The 18,264-nt window shown below is 46.8% G+C and overlaps 1 protein-coding gene across 1 annotated transcript in view; it reads left to right on the forward strand.

Annotated features, from left to right (window-relative positions):
- Window positions 1-18,264, forward strand: part of LOC144494647 (paladin-like) — a 240,313-nt gene that overhangs the window by 79,079 nt on the left and 142,970 nt on the right. Inside the window, exon 8 of the mRNA XM_078213851.1 lies at window positions 8,910-9,006. Coding sequence (XP_078069977.1) covers window positions 8,910-9,006 — 97 coding nt within the window. The remainder of the gene's footprint in view (window positions 1-8,909; window positions 9,007-18,264) is intronic.

Genomic DNA, 18,264 nt, shown 5'->3' on the forward strand with positions numbered 1-18,264 from the left:
CAATCCCAGACTAAAGGGTCACCAGGCAGTGCAGTGACCTTTATACTTCCCCAGGTAGGCGGAGCCAACTGGAGTGTACCACAGAACAATATCAACAGGTAGAACAGCCCAACCCTAACCCCAACAGTGACAACAGTAACATATCTACAAGTACCCATAGTGCTGAACATCCATGGCTCAGCACTCATAGTGGTAACCAACTATGGTTCACCACAGCTCCTTCATCAGGTGAGTGGAAGTAGGTTCACAAACACGGCATGTATAGGCAAAGACACAACTGCAGATAGTTACAGACTGGAATGTGAAGAATGGTTGGAATGCGAGTCTTTTCAGGTAATCAAGTCTTTATGGGTACAAACAGTGTGTGCAGAGAGGGATAATCATAGATTAAAGAGGTGTGAATTGTCGCAAGCCAGGACAGTTAGTAGGATTTTGCAAACCCAGGCAGTATGGTGGTATGGTGGGGGTTACAGGTCGTGTGACATGAACCCAAGATCCCGGTTGAGGCTGTCCTCATGCGTGCAGAACGTGGCTATCAGTTTCTGCCTGGCGGTTCTGCATTGTTGTGTGCCTTGAAGGCTGTCTTGGAGAATGCTTACCCGAAGATTGGATGCTGAATGCCCTTGACAGCTGAAGTGCTCCCGACTGGAAGGGAACATTCCTGCCTGGCGATCGTTGCGCTGTGTCCATTCATCCATTGCTGTAGAATCTGCATGGTCTTGCCGATGTATCATGCCTTGGGACATCCTTTCCTGCAGTGTATCAGGTAAACACAGTAAGAAGTCTCACAACACCAGGTTAAAGTCCAACAGGTTTATTTGGTAGCAAAATAAACCTATTGGACTTTAACCTGGTGTTGTGAGACTTCTTACTGTGTTTACTCCAGTCCAACGCCGGCATCTCCACATCATGTGTATCAGGTAGACAATGTTGGTTCTTCCTTGGGGTCTTCTCCAATTTTCCTGTCTACTGCTGTTTTTGTTTCTTCTTGCTTTAAGTGCATTGTCTTATTAAATGTATTACCACTTTGCTGATTGCTGAGGCAATGCATTTAATCAGCAATCAGCAGCTGCTGATTCTCGCCATGTGCTTTTCCTGCGCTCTTGAAGTTTTGGCAGGAATCCTGGCTGCTCCTTTTTGAACTTTTTTGAAAACCTTTAAAACTTCTCTTTTGCTGGTACAAAGCCTTTCTAGTGATCCTTTTATTCCTTTGGCTGCATGGAGAGTCCATTCTCCTTCCTCTCACAATGTGTCAGTTTCGCTTGTCAATTTCAAAGCGAGATCCAGCATGTTCTGTTTGAGGCTGTTTTTTCAAAACTTTTAAACTTTTAAAAAAATTGGTTGGGGAATTCTCTTCTCCCCAAAACTTCAGAACCTCGCTGTCTGCAGTCCGTCAGTGCAGGAACTGCACAGGTCCTGCAGTTCCCTGGGGCATTTTTACCTCTTCACCTACAACACTGTTCTCTGTGCTCTTTTTTTCTTTAAAAAAACTCTGCAGCAACTCTTTTTAAACTTAAATTCCACTTTTTCTTAAAGTCAAAATCACAGCTCTTGCTTCTGAATATTATCCTCTCTTGATTCTTTTCTTCTATATGTTTTTAAACTTTTGACTGCATCGGCCAATTCAGGTTCGCTCTGCGTCCATCCTTCAGGTATTTCAACATCTCAAATGGGTCTGTTCGCCCAGACATTTTTCAGGTGATACCTTTGTTGGACCACAGGCATTGCCATCAATAATCTATTTTATCCTCATCGCCAATGTAATGACGCAAAAGGCATTTATTAACAAGAAAGAACTGTACGGAGACCTGCTGCCCCAGAGTGCCCACTTATGTCCCATTTGGACCCTCAAGCCAGGTGGTCCTCTTCTTCTGCAATCACCACAAGTCGTTTATCTAATTTGATGTTTGTGGATACAAATCAGCTGCTGCCCCTGCCTACAAAACATCAGTGACTGCATATGATAAATCTTCGTCCATGAGGCACCTTGAGGGCACTTTGTCCTGAGTCTTTTGAGGACTGACAATCATTGTCAGATTACCATTGCTGTTACCTTTCTGTGCCACACTGGAACTCTGCGCTTCTGGCTGGGACTTCTGATCCGGTTTCTCTAGAAATGCTGAGTGTACTGGAAATGACAGTTTCTTCATAGCACTGGATTGTTGAGGAAGGCAGGCCATGGCCCCTTTTTACAACACCAGCTGTCATATTCACAGTGGGGCGGCACGGTAGCGCAGTGGTTAGCACTGCTGCTTCACAGCGCCAGGGACCCGGGTTCGATTCCCGGCTTGTGTCACTGTCTATGTGGAGTTTGCACGTTCTCCCCATGTCTGTTTGGGTTTCCTCTGGGTGCTCCGGTTTCCTCCCACATTCTAAAAGACGTGCTGGTTAGGTGCATTGACCCGAACAGGTGCCAGACTGTGGCAACTAGGGGAATTTCACAGTAATTTCATTGCAGTGTTAATGTAAGCCTTACTTTTGACTAGTAAAAAACTTTAACTTTATATTCTGGTAAGTAAAGAGTTTAAATGTCCCAAAACTTTTTTAAAAAGCTACAGAGAGAATCTGGCTGGGTGAGGGGGTAGGTTATGTGAGGTAAGCGTGTAAAGGTGGCAGGTGGGTAGGTAGATAAGGGGCGCAGTCGGGCAGGGTTGCAGATGAGTAAGGTGATAGGTGGGTAGGTTGCCAGGGTGGCATCTGGCAGGGTGGGAGGTGGGTGAGGTGTTAGGTGGGTTGGGGTAGTTGGGTCAGGTGAGGAGGCTGTCAGGTCGTGGGCTTGTCGGATTGGGGGAAGTTGGGCAGCGGGGGCTAGTCAGTGTGTGGCAGGGGTTAGTCAGGTCTGGTTCTGGGGTTATCAAGCATTAGGAGGTGTTTATGGGGTCAGGTCAGGTGGTCAGGGCTAATCAGGTCAGGTTGGGGAAAGTCAAACAGATAGGGGGAGTCATGGGGGCTAGTCAGAGGGGCTTGGGGTGGAACTAGGCTACAGAGGGAATCGAGGGGTGAGTGATGGGGGGAAATGTCAGCTGTATAAGTACCCAGGAGTTAGATGAGTTTTTTTTTCTGTCTCACATTTCCTGCGTAACTGAAGCGGAGGTTTTCTCTCAGGTGCTAAGTATTGAGTTAAACACAAAGACTCGCGAACGACAGTCTGCTGGTTAAAGACATACTTATTGACCAACACGTGCTGGAAGAAAGACAGACAGACACGCCAACTTCTTTCTGAAGTTTATAATGCAAAACAGTTATACATTTTTAAACATTCACTTCTCATGCCTATCCTGTCATTCTAACTGGATGCTCCAATCGCATTAATACACTTTATTTACCTTGGCCAATTGCATTCTACCTCCTAGCAGAATTAGGAATTCATTGGTCTATAGCACCAGAAGGTCCTACCCACTGTTACTAAGCAACCTAATTTACATAAATCCATAAGGTTCAAAGGTTGCTTTCTCACTGTAAACCATAGAGTTGAAAAGGTGACATTCCCACTGTCTCGTTCTGCCTTATTATCAGTAAGAATTGAATATTTTAATCAGTGGAATTGAATACTTTATATACTTTGTGAATACTTCTATTCATTTTCTAAAGTATGAGAATTTGAACTCTCCATGACTTTTCTGATAACTTCACTGTATTCTGTGGCTTATTGTTCCCAAAGAATGTGGCCTGTCTAGTTTAGTTTCCCATTATGCTCCAGGGCAGTTTGTATTTTGACCAAGGTGCACAATACATTCAAAAATACTTGTTTAAATCTAAAATATGTTTAATTTCCATCGCAGTAGTTATGTGAGTGTCAATGCAAGTAGTACCTTTGTAGAAAATAAGTATAAGGCACATTGTGGTCCTTATTCTAAGCTAATTTCCCTTGTTTAGTAATTTTAATAGTTTTTAAATCCCAGGGTTTTCTGAACCCCTCTAACAGTAACTATCCAGGTGAGTCAGTCAGCTGTTCAAACTCTAATTCAGATTTCATAGAATCATAGAAACCCTACAGTGCAGAAGGAGGCCATTCGGCCCATCGAGTCTGCACTGACCACAATCCCACCCAGGCCCTACCCCCACATCCCTACATATTTACCCGCTAATCCCTCTAACCTACACATCTCAGGACTCTAAGGGGCAATTTTTAGCATGGCCAATCAACCTAACCCACACATCAGATTTGAAGACTTTTTTGGAGGGTCCTGGGCAGTTCAACTTCTGAGCACTTTGATCCAGAGACTGGAAGATCTACACACTTGAGTACATAAATGCTGCTAGATTAAGTTGAAAGCACTATCTTTCTGTACTTCATTGTTCACAGAGACACAGCAGAGACCAACATTGCTTCCTTTGAACTGAATAGATTCTTCATAATATAATCTTGCCTCAGTCCATCTGTTGCTGAAAATGTAATTTCAGCTTTTGTTATCTCCAATCTCACTAATTCCGATACTCTTCAGACCAATCACCCACCTTTCACCCTCCAGAAGCTTAAACACTGCTTCCTTGATCCTAAATCACAACAAGTCCTATTCACTTATCACCACTTTCTGTGCTCCTCGTCCAAAATTCTCATCCTCATATTCAAATCCTTTCATCGCCTCTGTCTTTTCCATATCTCTGTAACCTCCTCCAACCTGACAAACCTTCGAGGACAATGCGTTCCTCCAATACTGGGTTTTTGGAGCATCTCTACTTTCTTTGTTCCACCGTACCTTTAACTACCTGGGTCTTAAACTCAGGAATTCCATCCCTATATCTCCACTTCGCTCACCTTCTCAACAACACCCCTTTAAACTTACCTCTTTGGCCAAATTATGGCTAACCTGTCCTAATATTGCCGTCTTCTGCTCGTTGTTAATTTTTGTTGATTACCCCCATGCTTTGAGATGTTTCACTACATTAAAGGCACGAGGCTAGATAAATGCAGATAGTTGTTTTTGAAATCCTGCTGCAGGAATTTCTCCTCAGGAAGGCGATGGTATTTGAGATTGATGGTCCCTTCCAGGAGGCAGTTGAATGGAGGGTGGTCTCAGACTCAAACTTCGCAGTCACCCATGTCCCTTGTACCTGACAGCAAATGGAGAAGAAAGTATTGATATCAAGGATAAAGTGTTCCTCCATTTTTCAGAGCCCACCAAACCTGGCATAAACCCAAATTGGGAACTCCCCAAATCTTCTGGCAGTACCTTTGGAAGCACTGCCCACAACTATTGCTCCTTTCCATGAATTCTAATTTTTTTCTGGCGTCCTGAAAATAATTTGATCACCTTCCATTGTCTAGGTTGTCAAGTCAGGAACCATTTCTTTAGATTGGAAAATTGTGCATGTCATTTCTCTGTTTATAAAAGGTGAGGAAGGGAAACCAAGAATTATAGACCATTTAGCCTAACGTCTGTTTTTTGGGAAATTGCTGGGGTCTATGATTAAGGAGAGAGTGACTGAACACCTTGAAAATTTTCATCCAGTATGAATTTGTAAAGGGTAGACTATACCTGAAGAATCTGATTGCATTTTTTTTGAAAGGGTGACTAAAGTAGAGTCTATAGGTGGAATTTGTCAAAAAAATTCAAAGTGCCGAACATGCTAGAAAACAGTAGAGAATGGCGTTGTTTTTTTGGGTAAGTTCCGAGTCACAATCTTATGGCTCTTGTGCAAAAAAGGAGCCAGGATGCAATTTTCGCCAGTAGGGGGAAGGGTGGAGCCTAATCTCACCAGTAAACTGGCTGCTGAGCTGTTTTACCCAGTGTATCCCCAACTTGGGGACCCCCAACCCAAGTCATGTTGCAGCTTTATAGAACCTTAGTTAGGCCGCACTTGGAATGTAGTGTTCAATTCTGGTCGTCACACTACCAGAAGAATGCGGAAGCTTTGGAAAGGGTACTGATGCGCGATTAAATCACTCAGGAGGCTGGATCGTACCCGGGAAATAAAGGCTTTTATTAGTAACAAGAATGGAGCATACTATATAACAATACAATCCCAGACTAAAGGGTCACCAGGCAGTGCAGTGACCTTTATACTCCTACAGGTAGGCGGAGCCAACCGGAGTGTACCACAGAACAATACCAACAGGTAGAACACCCCAACCCTAACCCCAACAGTGACAACAGTAACATATGTACAAGTACCCATAGTGCTAACCATCTATGGTTCACCACAGGTCCATAAAAGATTTACCAGGATATTGCCTGGTATGGAGGGGATTAGCTATGAGGAGAGGTTGGAGAAACTTGGTTTGTTCTCACTGGAACGACGGAGGTTGAAGGGCGACCTGATAGAAGTCTACAAGATTATGAGGGGCATGGACAGAGTGGATAGTCAGAAGCTTATTCCCAGGATGGAAGAGTCAGTTACTAGGGGGCATAGATTTAATGTGCAAGGGGCAAGGTTTAAAGGAGATGTACAAGGCAAATTTTTATATGCAGAGTGTGGTGGGTACCTGGAAGTCACTGCCGGGGAGGTAGTGGATGCAGATACAATAGTGACTTTTAAGGGGAATCTTGACTGATACATGAATAGGATGGAAATAGAGGGATATGGTCCCCGAAATGGTAGGGGGTTTTAGTTCAGACGGGCAGCATGGTCGGTGCTGCTTGAAGGGCCGAAGGGCCTGTTCCTGTGCTGTAATTTTCTTTGTTCTTGCTGATTGCTCCCTGTGCCAGTGTCAACCCCCCCATTCTCCCCTTTGCAGTTCCCCCCATCGTGCCCTTTTCCAGAGTTCCCTTCCCTCTCCGAACGCTCCCTTTGCAAGTTCCCCACATGTCCCCAATCGCCATCCCTGCAGAGTTTCTCCCTTCCCTCCCCTGAACTGCAGAGCTCCCCCTTGCTTCTCCCCACCCCTCTCAGGCCCCATCCCCTTCGCACTGTCCAGTCTTGCCCCTGACCACCCGGGGGCTGCAATGGCCGTCAGTCTCACTGGTGAGGCCATCACGTCTGGTCCCCGTTGGTGGGGACCGTATGTGATTCTCACCGGTGGAGAGCTTGACTGGTGAGCAGGTAAGTTCAAGTAAGCTTGGACGATAACGTCCAAGACTCATTAATGACATTTAAATGATGTTTCAATATTGTAATCAGCTTAGTACAAAGTTGATTTTGCCAACAAAACAGTGCCCGTATGATTAGCAGAGGCAAGAAATTGGGCGGGAACCCGATTTTTCTTTTTTGCCACTTGCCCTGTTTTACTGGCTTGCCACGCCGATCAACCAGCATGGTGAGCCAATAAGATTGTGCCCATGAATATTATTCAGTTGGACTCCCAGAAAGCATGAGATAAAGTCCGTCATAGGAGACTTTCAGCTAAAGTTGAAGCTCATCGACTGAACTAAATAATTGACCTTGTTAGGAAATTTGTTGAGCACGTGAATAGGAGGTAGTGAATAATGGTCAGGTACTCTCAACAGCCAAGATCTGACTTGGTGTCTACTAGATTAGTATTGGGACTTTGACTATTCAATATATTTCCTAATTACTTAAATGATTGCATAGGAAGTTCCATCCAAGTTCACTGTTGACATAATGATGGGCAGTAAAGGCAGTGTGGATGGAAGCAGAACATTATTAGATACTAATAAATTAAATGAATGTAAAAATGAGGTAAATGGATTCCAATGTAGGCAAATGTAAGGTCGTCTACTTTGGATCTACAAAGGATAGGAGAAAGTACTTTTTAAATGGTGCAAAGCTAGAAACAATGGAGATCCAAAGAGTCTTGGGGATTGGGGATCCAACTACAAAGATCATTGAACAGAGATCATAAACAGGCGTAGAAAATATGCTGGCCTTTACATCAAGGAGAATCAAATACAGGGGGTTAGAAGTTACGTTACATCTATACAAAGCCCTGGGGTAAGTGGAGTGCTGAGATCACTTCTAGATAATAAACCTTAGGAAAGATATATCGGATTCAGAGACAGTGCAGGTCTGAAGTACAAGGAGGGATTACCCAAATAGATTATTTTCTCTGGCATTTAGAAGGTTAAGGAGTGATTTGATCTAAGTAGTCAAATATTAAAGGAAACTAATGATGTGTAGAGAAATGAATTATTTCTGTTCATACCTCTGAACTCAGAGGTATGGTCAGCAAAACTAAAGGTGGTCAGGAGTGAAGTGAGGAAATACTTCTACATGAAGAGAATTGTAGATATTTAGAACTCTCTCTGCAAACAGTAATTGATAGTTAATTTTAAATCTGAGATGGCTGGTATTAAGGAATATGAGTTATGTTACAGATCAGCTATAATCTCATTGAATAGGCTTGAGAGGCTGAATGGACTATTTCCATTCCAGTGCTCCTATGATGAAAGATTCATGTCCCTGGAGGCACAAGTTAAAATGAGGAAGTTGAAAATAGGAAGGGAAGCCCAGTAAAATACTTTCACCCAAGAGTTAATGCTTTGAATTAACTAAAAGAGAAGGATACTGAAGTGTACAATATACATGGTGGTCAAGAGACTTTTCAGTGAATTACCAGAGTGGGTAAGGATTGAGGAATATGTGGAGAAAGTTGGTTGGTTGGATGGAGCGATGTAGGAGAAGGTCAGTAGATGGAACGAACGTCAATAGATGAGATTGAGATTTAGGAAAAAAGTGGGTCGGTAGAGTTGGTATCAGAAAAATAAATAGATTTGTTACACTGAAGGGCCTTTTACTGTTTCTAAAAATGCACCTGTTCTGCTTTTATTTTAAAAATGAATGAATTATTTCCTGATATCATTCAGTTTCATACACCTTTCATCGAAATAGAATCGTTTTTAATTCTGTTCAAGGTAAACTACTTGGGCAAAATGTCCTTTGAGTTTAATTATATTATTAATAACTAATAATGTGCATTATTAAATCTTTTCAATGAGCCATCTCCTTAAACTGTAAACATATGGTTAAATGTTAATGAATGATTGATAATCATGTTGTTATAAAATTAGATCTGAAAAGAGAAGAATTCCTGGTCAAGAAAGCCACTTCCAGATCATTGAAAGCTACAGAACTTCATTCCCAAATGGAAGGAAAATTGTTGAAGAAGTGAGCACACTTTATTCTCTGTATTCTTATTATTTTCTGTGGGGTAATCTTGTGTCTGCATTATCCTATCATCTCATTAATCTACTGGTCCTATTTCAGCTGTGCCGCAACTGTCAGCTCACCTCTTAATCTTCTCACCTCCAGTGGAAGAAATCCTGAAGTCATTCTTCAATACTGTATATCTGTTCATACAGCATTTGGTAACATCCTGGTGAATCTATGGCTTGAACCCACAACCTTCTGACTCAGTGGCAAGAATGTTACCATTGAGCCAAGGTTGACAGGTATCTCGCTTGTCTGTACATTGCAACTGGTGAAATATGGAACAAAATATGAAGATAAGCTTGGAAAACAAATCTGAACTACTCTTTATCTTGACTGAATTTAAAAAAACAACCACCAACTTAAAACCTCATGGGCCCTATTTTACCATTCTCATTCTAAGTGCTGGGTGGACTTGAAACTGAGAATGTTTCAGATCTGACTTTTAGACCTGTTCTCAGGTTGTCAGGGAGAAAATCGGAGCTCTCAGGGACAAAGGAGGGGAATTATGCTTAGAACCCAAGGGAATAGGGGAGATCCTAAATGAATACTTTGCATCGGTATTCACGAAGGAGAGGGGCGTGTTAACTGGGAGTGTCTCGGAGGGAGGTGTTGACCCGTTAGAGAAAATCTCCATTACAAGAGAGGAAGTGTTAGGTTTTTTAGGGAACATTAAAACTGACAAAGCCCCAGGGCCTGATGGCATCTATCCTCGACTGCTCAGGGAGACGAGAGATGAAATTGCTGGGCCTCTGACGGAAATCTTTGTCGCTTCTTTGGACACGGGTGAGGTCCCTGAGGATTGGAGGATAGCGAATGTGGTCCCGTTGTTTAAGAAGGGTAGCAGGGATAACCCAGGAAATTATAGGCCGGTGAGCTTGACATCCGTGGTAGGGAAGTTGTTGGAGAGGATTCTTAGAGACAGGATGTATGTGCATTTAGAACGGAACAATCTAATTAGTGACAGACAGCATGGTTTTGTAAGAGGGAAGTCGTGCCTTACAAATTTGGTGGAGTTTTTTGAGGAAGTGACAAAAACGGTTGATGAAGGAAGGGCCGTGGATGTCATCTATATGGATTTCAGTAAGGCATTTGACAAAGTCCCACATGGCAGGTTGGTTAAGAAGGTTAAGGCTCATGGGATACAAGGAGAAGTGGCTAGATGGGTGGAGAACTGGCTTGGCCATAGGAGACAGAGGGTAGTGGTCGAAGGGTCTTTTTCCGGCTGGAGGTCTGTGACCAGTGGTGTTCCGCAGGGCTCTGTACTGGGACCTCTGCTATTTGTGATATATATAAATGATTTGGAAGAAGGTGTAACTGGTGTAATCAGCAAGTTTGCGGATGACACGAAGATGGCTGGACTTGCGGATAGCGAAGAGCATTGTCGGGCAATACAGCAGGATATAGATAGGCTGGAAAATTGGGCGGAGAGGTGGCAGATGGAGTTTAATCCGGATAAATGCGAAGTGATGCATTTTGGAAGAAATAATGTAGGGAGGAGTTATACAATAAATGGCTGAGTCATCAGGAGTATAGAAACACAGAGGGACCTAGGTGTGCAAGTCCACAAATCCTTGAAGGTGGCAACACAGGTGGAGAAGGTGGTGAAGAAGGCATATGGTATGCTTGCCTTTATAGGACGGGGTATAGAGTATAAAAGCTGGAGTCTGATGATGCAGCTGTGTAGAACGCTGATTAGGCCACATTTGGAGTACTGCGTCCAGTTCTGGTCGCCGCACTACCAGAAGGACGTGGAGGCGTTAGAGAGAGTGCAGAGAAGGTTTACCAGGATGTTGCCTGGTATGGAGGGTCTTAGCTATGAGGAGAGATTGGGTAGACTGGGGTTGTTCTCCTTGGAAAGACGGAGAATGAGGGGAGATCTAATAGAGGTGTACAAGATTATGAAGGGTATAGATAGGGTGAACAGTGGGAAGCTTTTTCCCAGGTCGGAGGTGACGATCACGAGAGGTCACGGGCTCAAGGTGAGAGGGGCGAAGTATAGCTCAGATATCAGAGGGACGTTTTTTACACAGAGGGTGGTGGGGGCCTGGAATGCGCTGCCAAGTAGGGTGGTGGAGGCAGGCACGCTGACATCGTTTAAGACTTACCTGGATAGTCACATGAGCAGCCTGGGAATGGAGGGATACAAACGATTGGTCTCGTTGGACCAAGGAGCGGCACAGGCTTGGAGGGCCGAAGGGCCTGTTTCCTGTGCTGTACTGTTCTTTGTTCTTTGTTCTTTGTTCTCAGGCGCCCCCATATACACTCTGCCTGCAAAAATATCAGCGATTTCGAATCGCGCTGCACAAGTCTGTGGGCGGGGATTTAAGCTCCCGAAATTCTGCAGCTCCAATCGGCACCTCCAGATGCGCATGCGTAAAAAAAATGATAGAATAACACTCCCAGCCACATCCCTCCTGGGCCGGATAATGCCTCCCCCTGGCCCTGACAGATATTGCCCCATCCCCACAACATTAATGCCCCCTTATGCCCCCACCACCCAGACCGACTGCAGGCCCCTCCCCCTTCCTCCCCACTGATCTGAGGCAGAGTGGCAGCGGACTCCCCTTCCCTCCCACCAATCTCAGGCAGAGTGGCAGAGGACCCCCATTCCGCCCCCCCCCCTCCCCCCCCACTGATCTCAGGCAGAGAGATCCACCCTCCGCGCTCCACCCTACAGATATCAGGCAGAGAGATCCTCCTCACCCCCACCCAGGACCCTCCTGCACAAGGCCCCTTTCTCCTCCGGAATCCAATGGCTGGGTGATACCTCCTTCTCTCTCCTCCGTCCCCAATCATTGACACACTGATCCACCACCCCCGCCTCCCCATCAGCACACCTGCAAGTGCTCATTGCCTTCTCCTCAATGGTAACAAGCAAACTGCTGGAATGTTCTGCCAAACTGGCTGCAGCTGGTCTGCCGTAACGAGGGGCAGCTCCATTAAAAACTCAAGAATGGACAGGCAGGCAGGCATTCCTGCACAAGATGTGCGCACGACCAGCCCCCCAATTTACTGAGGGCGACCTGGGGCGGTTGCTGGATGCAGCAGAGGCGAGGCGGGACCCCTCTTCCCCCGAGGAGGACGCAGACCAAGGGGGGCTGATGGAAATGCAGCCTGGGAGGAAGTCACCATCTCGGTCAGTGCCAGGGCATTGGCCCCCCCGAACCCGGAAGCAGTGCTGGAAAAAAGTAAATGACCTCATCCGTGCAGCAAGGGAGAGCGATGAACCCCATCTTGCATCTTCCTCCAAATCTCCCCCAGATCCTCCCATCCCCAGCACCCTGCATATTTCCAGCCCCTAACCCCCAAGCAGCTCCTTCCTTTCCCCCCAAGAGCCCCACTGCGCTTGCCTTTTAAAGGCCACGACTTGATACTCTGCAGGAATCAAGCCACCGTTTCTTTCATGGCTCCTTCTGTCTCTACAGGAGAAGACCGAGCATAACACCCGTGAGAGGGCGAAGACAGGAGGTGGTGAGCCAGACCTCTGGGTCCTCACCCACTTTGAGGAGCGGGTGCTGGAGCTCTCAGGAGAAGGGGAAGTGTGGGCTGTCAACAACAGCATGGTCGGGCTGCCGTCAAGCTGTGAGCACCTGTCATTCCTCCACTCACTTTGAGGTAACTTCTCGGGGGCATGAGTTTCGGGTGCAAGGGGCAAAGTTTAAAGAAGATGTATGAGGCATGTTTATTTGCACAGAGAGGGTAGTGGGTGCCTGGAACTGCTGCCAGGGGGAGTTCATGGATGCAGATTTGATAATGAACTTTAAGGGGCATCTCTACAGCTATGTGAATGGGATGGGAATAGAGGCATACGGTTCCCGGAAGGGTAGGGGGTAACAAATCAGATGGGCAGCCTGGTTGCCACAGGCTTGGAGGGCCGTAGGGCCTGTTCTTGTGATGTAATTTTTTTGGTGGTTTGTTCTATGTTCAATGGAGAAATGTGAATCACGTGTTTGGCATCCCGGATTCCTCTCCCTCCCTTGCACTTAACCTTGTGTCCTGTGTTGCAGGGACACATCTGGATGCTCCGGGGCCTTCTGGATTCTAAACCCGCACTGCAGATCCCACCCATCTTGGTTCAGACAGCACGGACGAGTCCTCGGAGGATATGGGTGAAGGGGCCTCTGAGGGTGGCACCGTTTATCTGTCAGCTTCCACCTCACAACTCACCATCCCAGATACTGACACGTCGGTGGGTCCAGTTAGTGGTGAGGCTTCTGGGTCACTCTCTGGTGAGCACGACACATCTGATAACGCACATCGGGTGGAGGAGGGAACGTCTGAGGCCTCTGGCATGTGGGGCCCTGCCGGAGGCGAGGACGCATCTGGCCCCAGGCTACATGCTGGGCCTCTGAGATCACTTCCCCCTCAGCTGCTGGAGATGCAGCAACAGAGCCAGGGAATGCAGGAGGGGCTGATAACCACACTGGACCAACTGCGAGGCAGTTGGAAGGAGTCCCAAAGCTTTCAGGCGGACCAACTATTGCCTGTCTTGTGTGCTTCCCAGGGCAACACTCCCTCTGTGGCCTCTGCTTACCTCAGGCGGGACACCCTCTTCCCCCGAGGAGGACGCAGACCAAGGGGGGCTGATGGAAATGCAGCCTGGGAGGAAGTCACCATCTCGGTCAGTGCCCCCCCCCGAACCCGGAAGCAGTGCTGGAAAAAAGTAAATGACCTCATCCGTGCAGCAAGGGAGAGCGATGAACCCCATCTTGCATCTTCCCCCAAATCTCCCCCGGATCCTCCCATCCCCACTCAGGTGGCCTCTGAGGGACTGAACAAGATTCTCGAGGTTCTGCGGCCCATGGCTGAGAGGCTCGAGAGCTTCCAGGAGACCCAGCAGGACAGCGCTGAGACACAGCAGGCTATGGCAGCAGCCATTGAGAACGTGGCCCAGTCACAGAGGGTCATGGCTGAGGGGTTACAGATATGGCCCAGCCTCAGAGGGCCATGGCTGAGCTATTGCAGAGTGTGGCCCAGTCTCAGGGGCAGCGGGATGAAGAGGGTGTCATGGAAACATCCCAGACACCTGGAAGCAGGCCAGGGTCCTCAAGGTCCAGGGCCTCCAGAGGACGCCCGTCATGTGCATCACAGGCAATGGGGCGAGGTAAGCAGCTGGCCCCCTCACCTCCGATGTACATTCTGGGGAGCCACTGAGACGTAGTGGTAGGCCATGTAAGGTTAGGAACTTGTAGTTGCACTGAGATCGAAGGGCTGCACTACTTAAAAAATAACATTTTTTGTTCACACATTTTAACATTAGAACGTCTGAATTAAACATCTTTATTGCAATTAAAGTGTTTTTTCACCACCCACCTGTGACTAACTTGTCTCGAATAGGAATCGTCTTCCAATGCTGATCGCTGGAACGATGCTTCATGTTGATGTCAGTTGGGGAGGTCCCTCAATGCTGTGTCATTGAGGAAAGGAAGCCATTGATTCTCCAGACCCCACGAGCGATTCCCACCCGCCCCAGTGTCCTGTATGGGGGTTCAGATCCCTTACTCACCACACACACGTGCGCCCAGGTGCCAACATTTATGCGCAGCTCAGGTACCAGGGCATCATCATAATGGTGATTAGCGAGTCGTCATCACCTTCTTGCCTGCCAAAAAACTCGCTAACACAGAGTACCCAGGCCCACCACTCTGGTGTGACAATGTTGCAGGAGATAGGAGGAATTTTGGCAGGGGGGAGGGAAATGGAACCCACAGACACAAACCCCTAGCGACTGAACCGCCTGGTGATCAGGGTCTCCCTCGCATGCCTCATTTGATCAGCAAGCCCTCCAGTGCCTGGGTGGTGTTCCTCGGCGTGCTCTTCCTCTTCTTCCTCCTGTTGTTCATCCTCCCCAGCGACGCCCAGCTGGTCAGCTCCACGTCCTCCTCCAATATGTCACCTCTCTGTAGAGCCAGATTGTGCAAGGCACAGCACACGACCACTATGCGGGAAGAGATCACAGGGCTGTATTGGAGGCCCCACCAGATCAGTCCAGGCACCGGAATCACATTTTGAGGAACCCAATGCCCCTCTCCACTATCGCGCGGGTGGCTACATGGGTCTCATTATAGCGGGTCTCCGCCTCAGTCACAAGCCTTTGCACAGGCATCGTCAGCCATGTCCAAAGCGGGTAACCCATATCACCCACGAGCCACTCCCGTAGCCTGGACTCCTCCTCAAATGCCTCTGGGATGTCCGAGCTCCTGACAATGAAGCTGTCATGCACACTACCTGAATGTCTTGCGCAGACAAGCATAATGTTCATCTTATGGTCGCACACTAGTGGACCCCTTTCTGTTGATGAATCTCCGTGGATTCTGTAGGGGGGGCCTTGAGGGCGACGTGTGTCCAGTTGATGGCCGCCTGTATGTTAGGTATCCCCGCAATGGCTGCAAACCCTGCAGCCCGGGCTTCCTGATGGGCCTGGTCCAGGTTAAATTTGATATACTGCCCAGCCCAGGCATACAGGGCTTCTGTGACCCGCTTGCCACAGGTGTGCATAGCTGATTGGGAGATACCACAGACATCTCCGCTGAGAGTCTGGAAGGAGCCAGTCGCATAAAAGTTCAGAGCGGCCGTCAATTTGACAGCCACCGAGAGTGGGTGCCCCCACCCCCGCTTCTAGGTGCCAGGTCCTACAACAGGTTGCACTGTCTGTTTTCGGAGGCAAAGACATCGGTGGCACACTATGCCTGTAAAAATATCAGCGATTCCAAATCTCGTTGCACAAGCCTGTGGGCGGGGATTAATGTGCTTGGAACCCTGCAGCTCCGATCGGCACCTCCAACCGTGCATGCACAGGAAAAAAAATGATAGAATGCTGCTCCCCTGCCACATCCCTCCTGGGCCGCATAATGCCTCTCCCCGGCCCCCACAGACATTGCCACACTCCCCAAAATTACTGACCCCCTTATCCCTCCACCCCCATTGATCTCAGGCAGAGTGACAGCGGACCCCCCCATTCTCCCTCAGTGATCTCAGGGAGAGTGGCAGCGGATCCCCCCTTCCCCCTCACTGATCTCAGGCAGAATGGCAGCAAACCCGCCCCCCCCCCCCCCCCAATCTCAAGCAGAGAGCCGTCAGACGCTCAGCACCTATCTCCTCACTAACTGGAGCGCCCAAATCAGACTTTTGTGGAGCATGTCTGTTTCACGCTGATTCTGGATGGGCGAACGCGGTGGTAAAGGGAGAAGTGCTGAGCGTGCAGCCCATTAAGTCAATTTAAATGCATGCAAATGCATTTCTCCAAATACTCTGTCCAGATCCCTCATGATTTTGAATATCTCTGTCAAATCTCCTCTCAGGATTCTCTTCTCCAAGGAGACAGTCCGAACTTCTACAATCTATCTATGTAACTAAAGTTCTTCATCCCTGGAACAATTCTTTTCTGTGCTCTCTCTGATGCCTTCACATCATTCCTAAAGTATATACAAACATAAAAATTGGAGCAGAAGTAGGCCATTTGGCCCTTCAAGATTGCTGTGCCATTCCATAAGATCATGGCTGATTTGTTTGTGTTGAGTGCAATATTCCCATCTACCCAGATAACCTTTGATTGCCTTGCCTATCAGGAAGCTATCTACCTCTGCCTTAAAAATAGTCAGTGGATCCACTTCCACCACCTTCTGAGGCAAAGAGTTCCAAAGTTTAACAACCCTCTGAGAGAAAAACATTCTCCTCATTTCTGTCCTCTAAGGATACCCCCTAATTTTAAAACAGTGCCCCTAGATCTGGACTTGTCCACAAGAGGAAACATCCTTTCAATGTCCACCTCACTGTTTAAGATATAACTGATGCGCATCAATTGGACACAAGGCACAAAGCTTCGGTAAAAGAAGGCTTTTATTAACTAACAATGGAACTATCAGAACTTTAACACACTATCCCAGACTGAAGGGGTCCCGCCCGAGCAGGGGATCTTATACCTCTCCCAGGAGGCGGAACCCGACTGGGATGTGCCACAACAGTTACAACCACAGGTGTATCAATCCCACCCTAGCCCAACAACAACATTAGAACAACCCAACAACAACATTAGAACAATCCCACAGTGGGAACCAACGATGGTTCACCACAATAACATACTTCAATCAAGACACCCCTCGCTCTTCTACGCTCTAAAGGAAACAAGTCCTTCCTTTCCAAGTCGGAATGGCCTGGGACTGGATGAAAAATTCCGCTTGAGGCCAAACCTATGTTTCATACAATTTTAACATAAACTCCTTGCTCTATATTCCATGCCATTTTTAATAAAGCTTAGGATATTGTATGCTTTATTACTTGTGCTCTGAACCTGCTCTGCCACATTAAGTGACTTACGCACCCGTTCACCCAAATCCTTCTGCTCCTGAATTGTACCCTTCATTTTACATTGTCTCTCCATGGTCTTCCTGCCAAATTTAATCACTTCACATTTCTCTGCCTTGTATTTCATCTGTCATTTGTCTGCCCATTCCACCAACTGTCTATGTCCTTTTGTAGCTCTACACTATCCTCTTCACAGTTCACAAAGTTTCCAAGTCTCATTTGATTCACAAATTTTGAAATTGTACCCCCTGTACATCAGGTCCAGGTCAGGGTTTCCCAAACTTTTTCGGCCATGGAACACTTTTGGCCTCCCAACAGTCGTGAAGGAACCCTAAGAAACAAACATTCTTATTATGTTCAAGAGTTAAACCACAAAAAATTGATTGTTTTTGCGCACTAGGTACAAACATTGTACAAAAACAAATTTATAAAATGTTTCTATGCATACATTTTTTATAATTAAAAGTTCTCTCATTTAACAAAGCAGTTATGTCTCATCTTTTTGAGATTTTTGATGGGAGAATGATATTGCTTCTTTTGTTCACAAATTTGTTTAATATTAGGGGAGCTACTGGAGGACTAGATTCTCATGTCAGATATATATGCATACACATGTACTCTCTCACACACAAACACACATTCACACTCACTTCTGTCTCGCCCATACACACTCACCTCTCTCCACATGCATCCCTCTCCACACATACACACACATGCCTTTCTCCCCACACACACACACACACACTCACGCCTCTGTCCACACACACACATGCACATTTGTTTGCCTTTGTTACGCTGCTCACTCAGCTTAGCTCTATTGTCTACTCATCTTCACTGCATTGCTGACTCTCCTTCACTCTTGCCCTTCCCTAGGATTTTGAATACTCACATTGCCACTATTTCCAGCTC

This window comes from Mustelus asterias, chromosome 6 (genome assembly GCF_964213995.1).
Source record: "Mustelus asterias chromosome 6, sMusAst1.hap1.1, whole genome shotgun sequence".
NCBI lineage: Eukaryota > Metazoa > Chordata > Chondrichthyes > Carcharhiniformes > Triakidae > Mustelus > Mustelus asterias.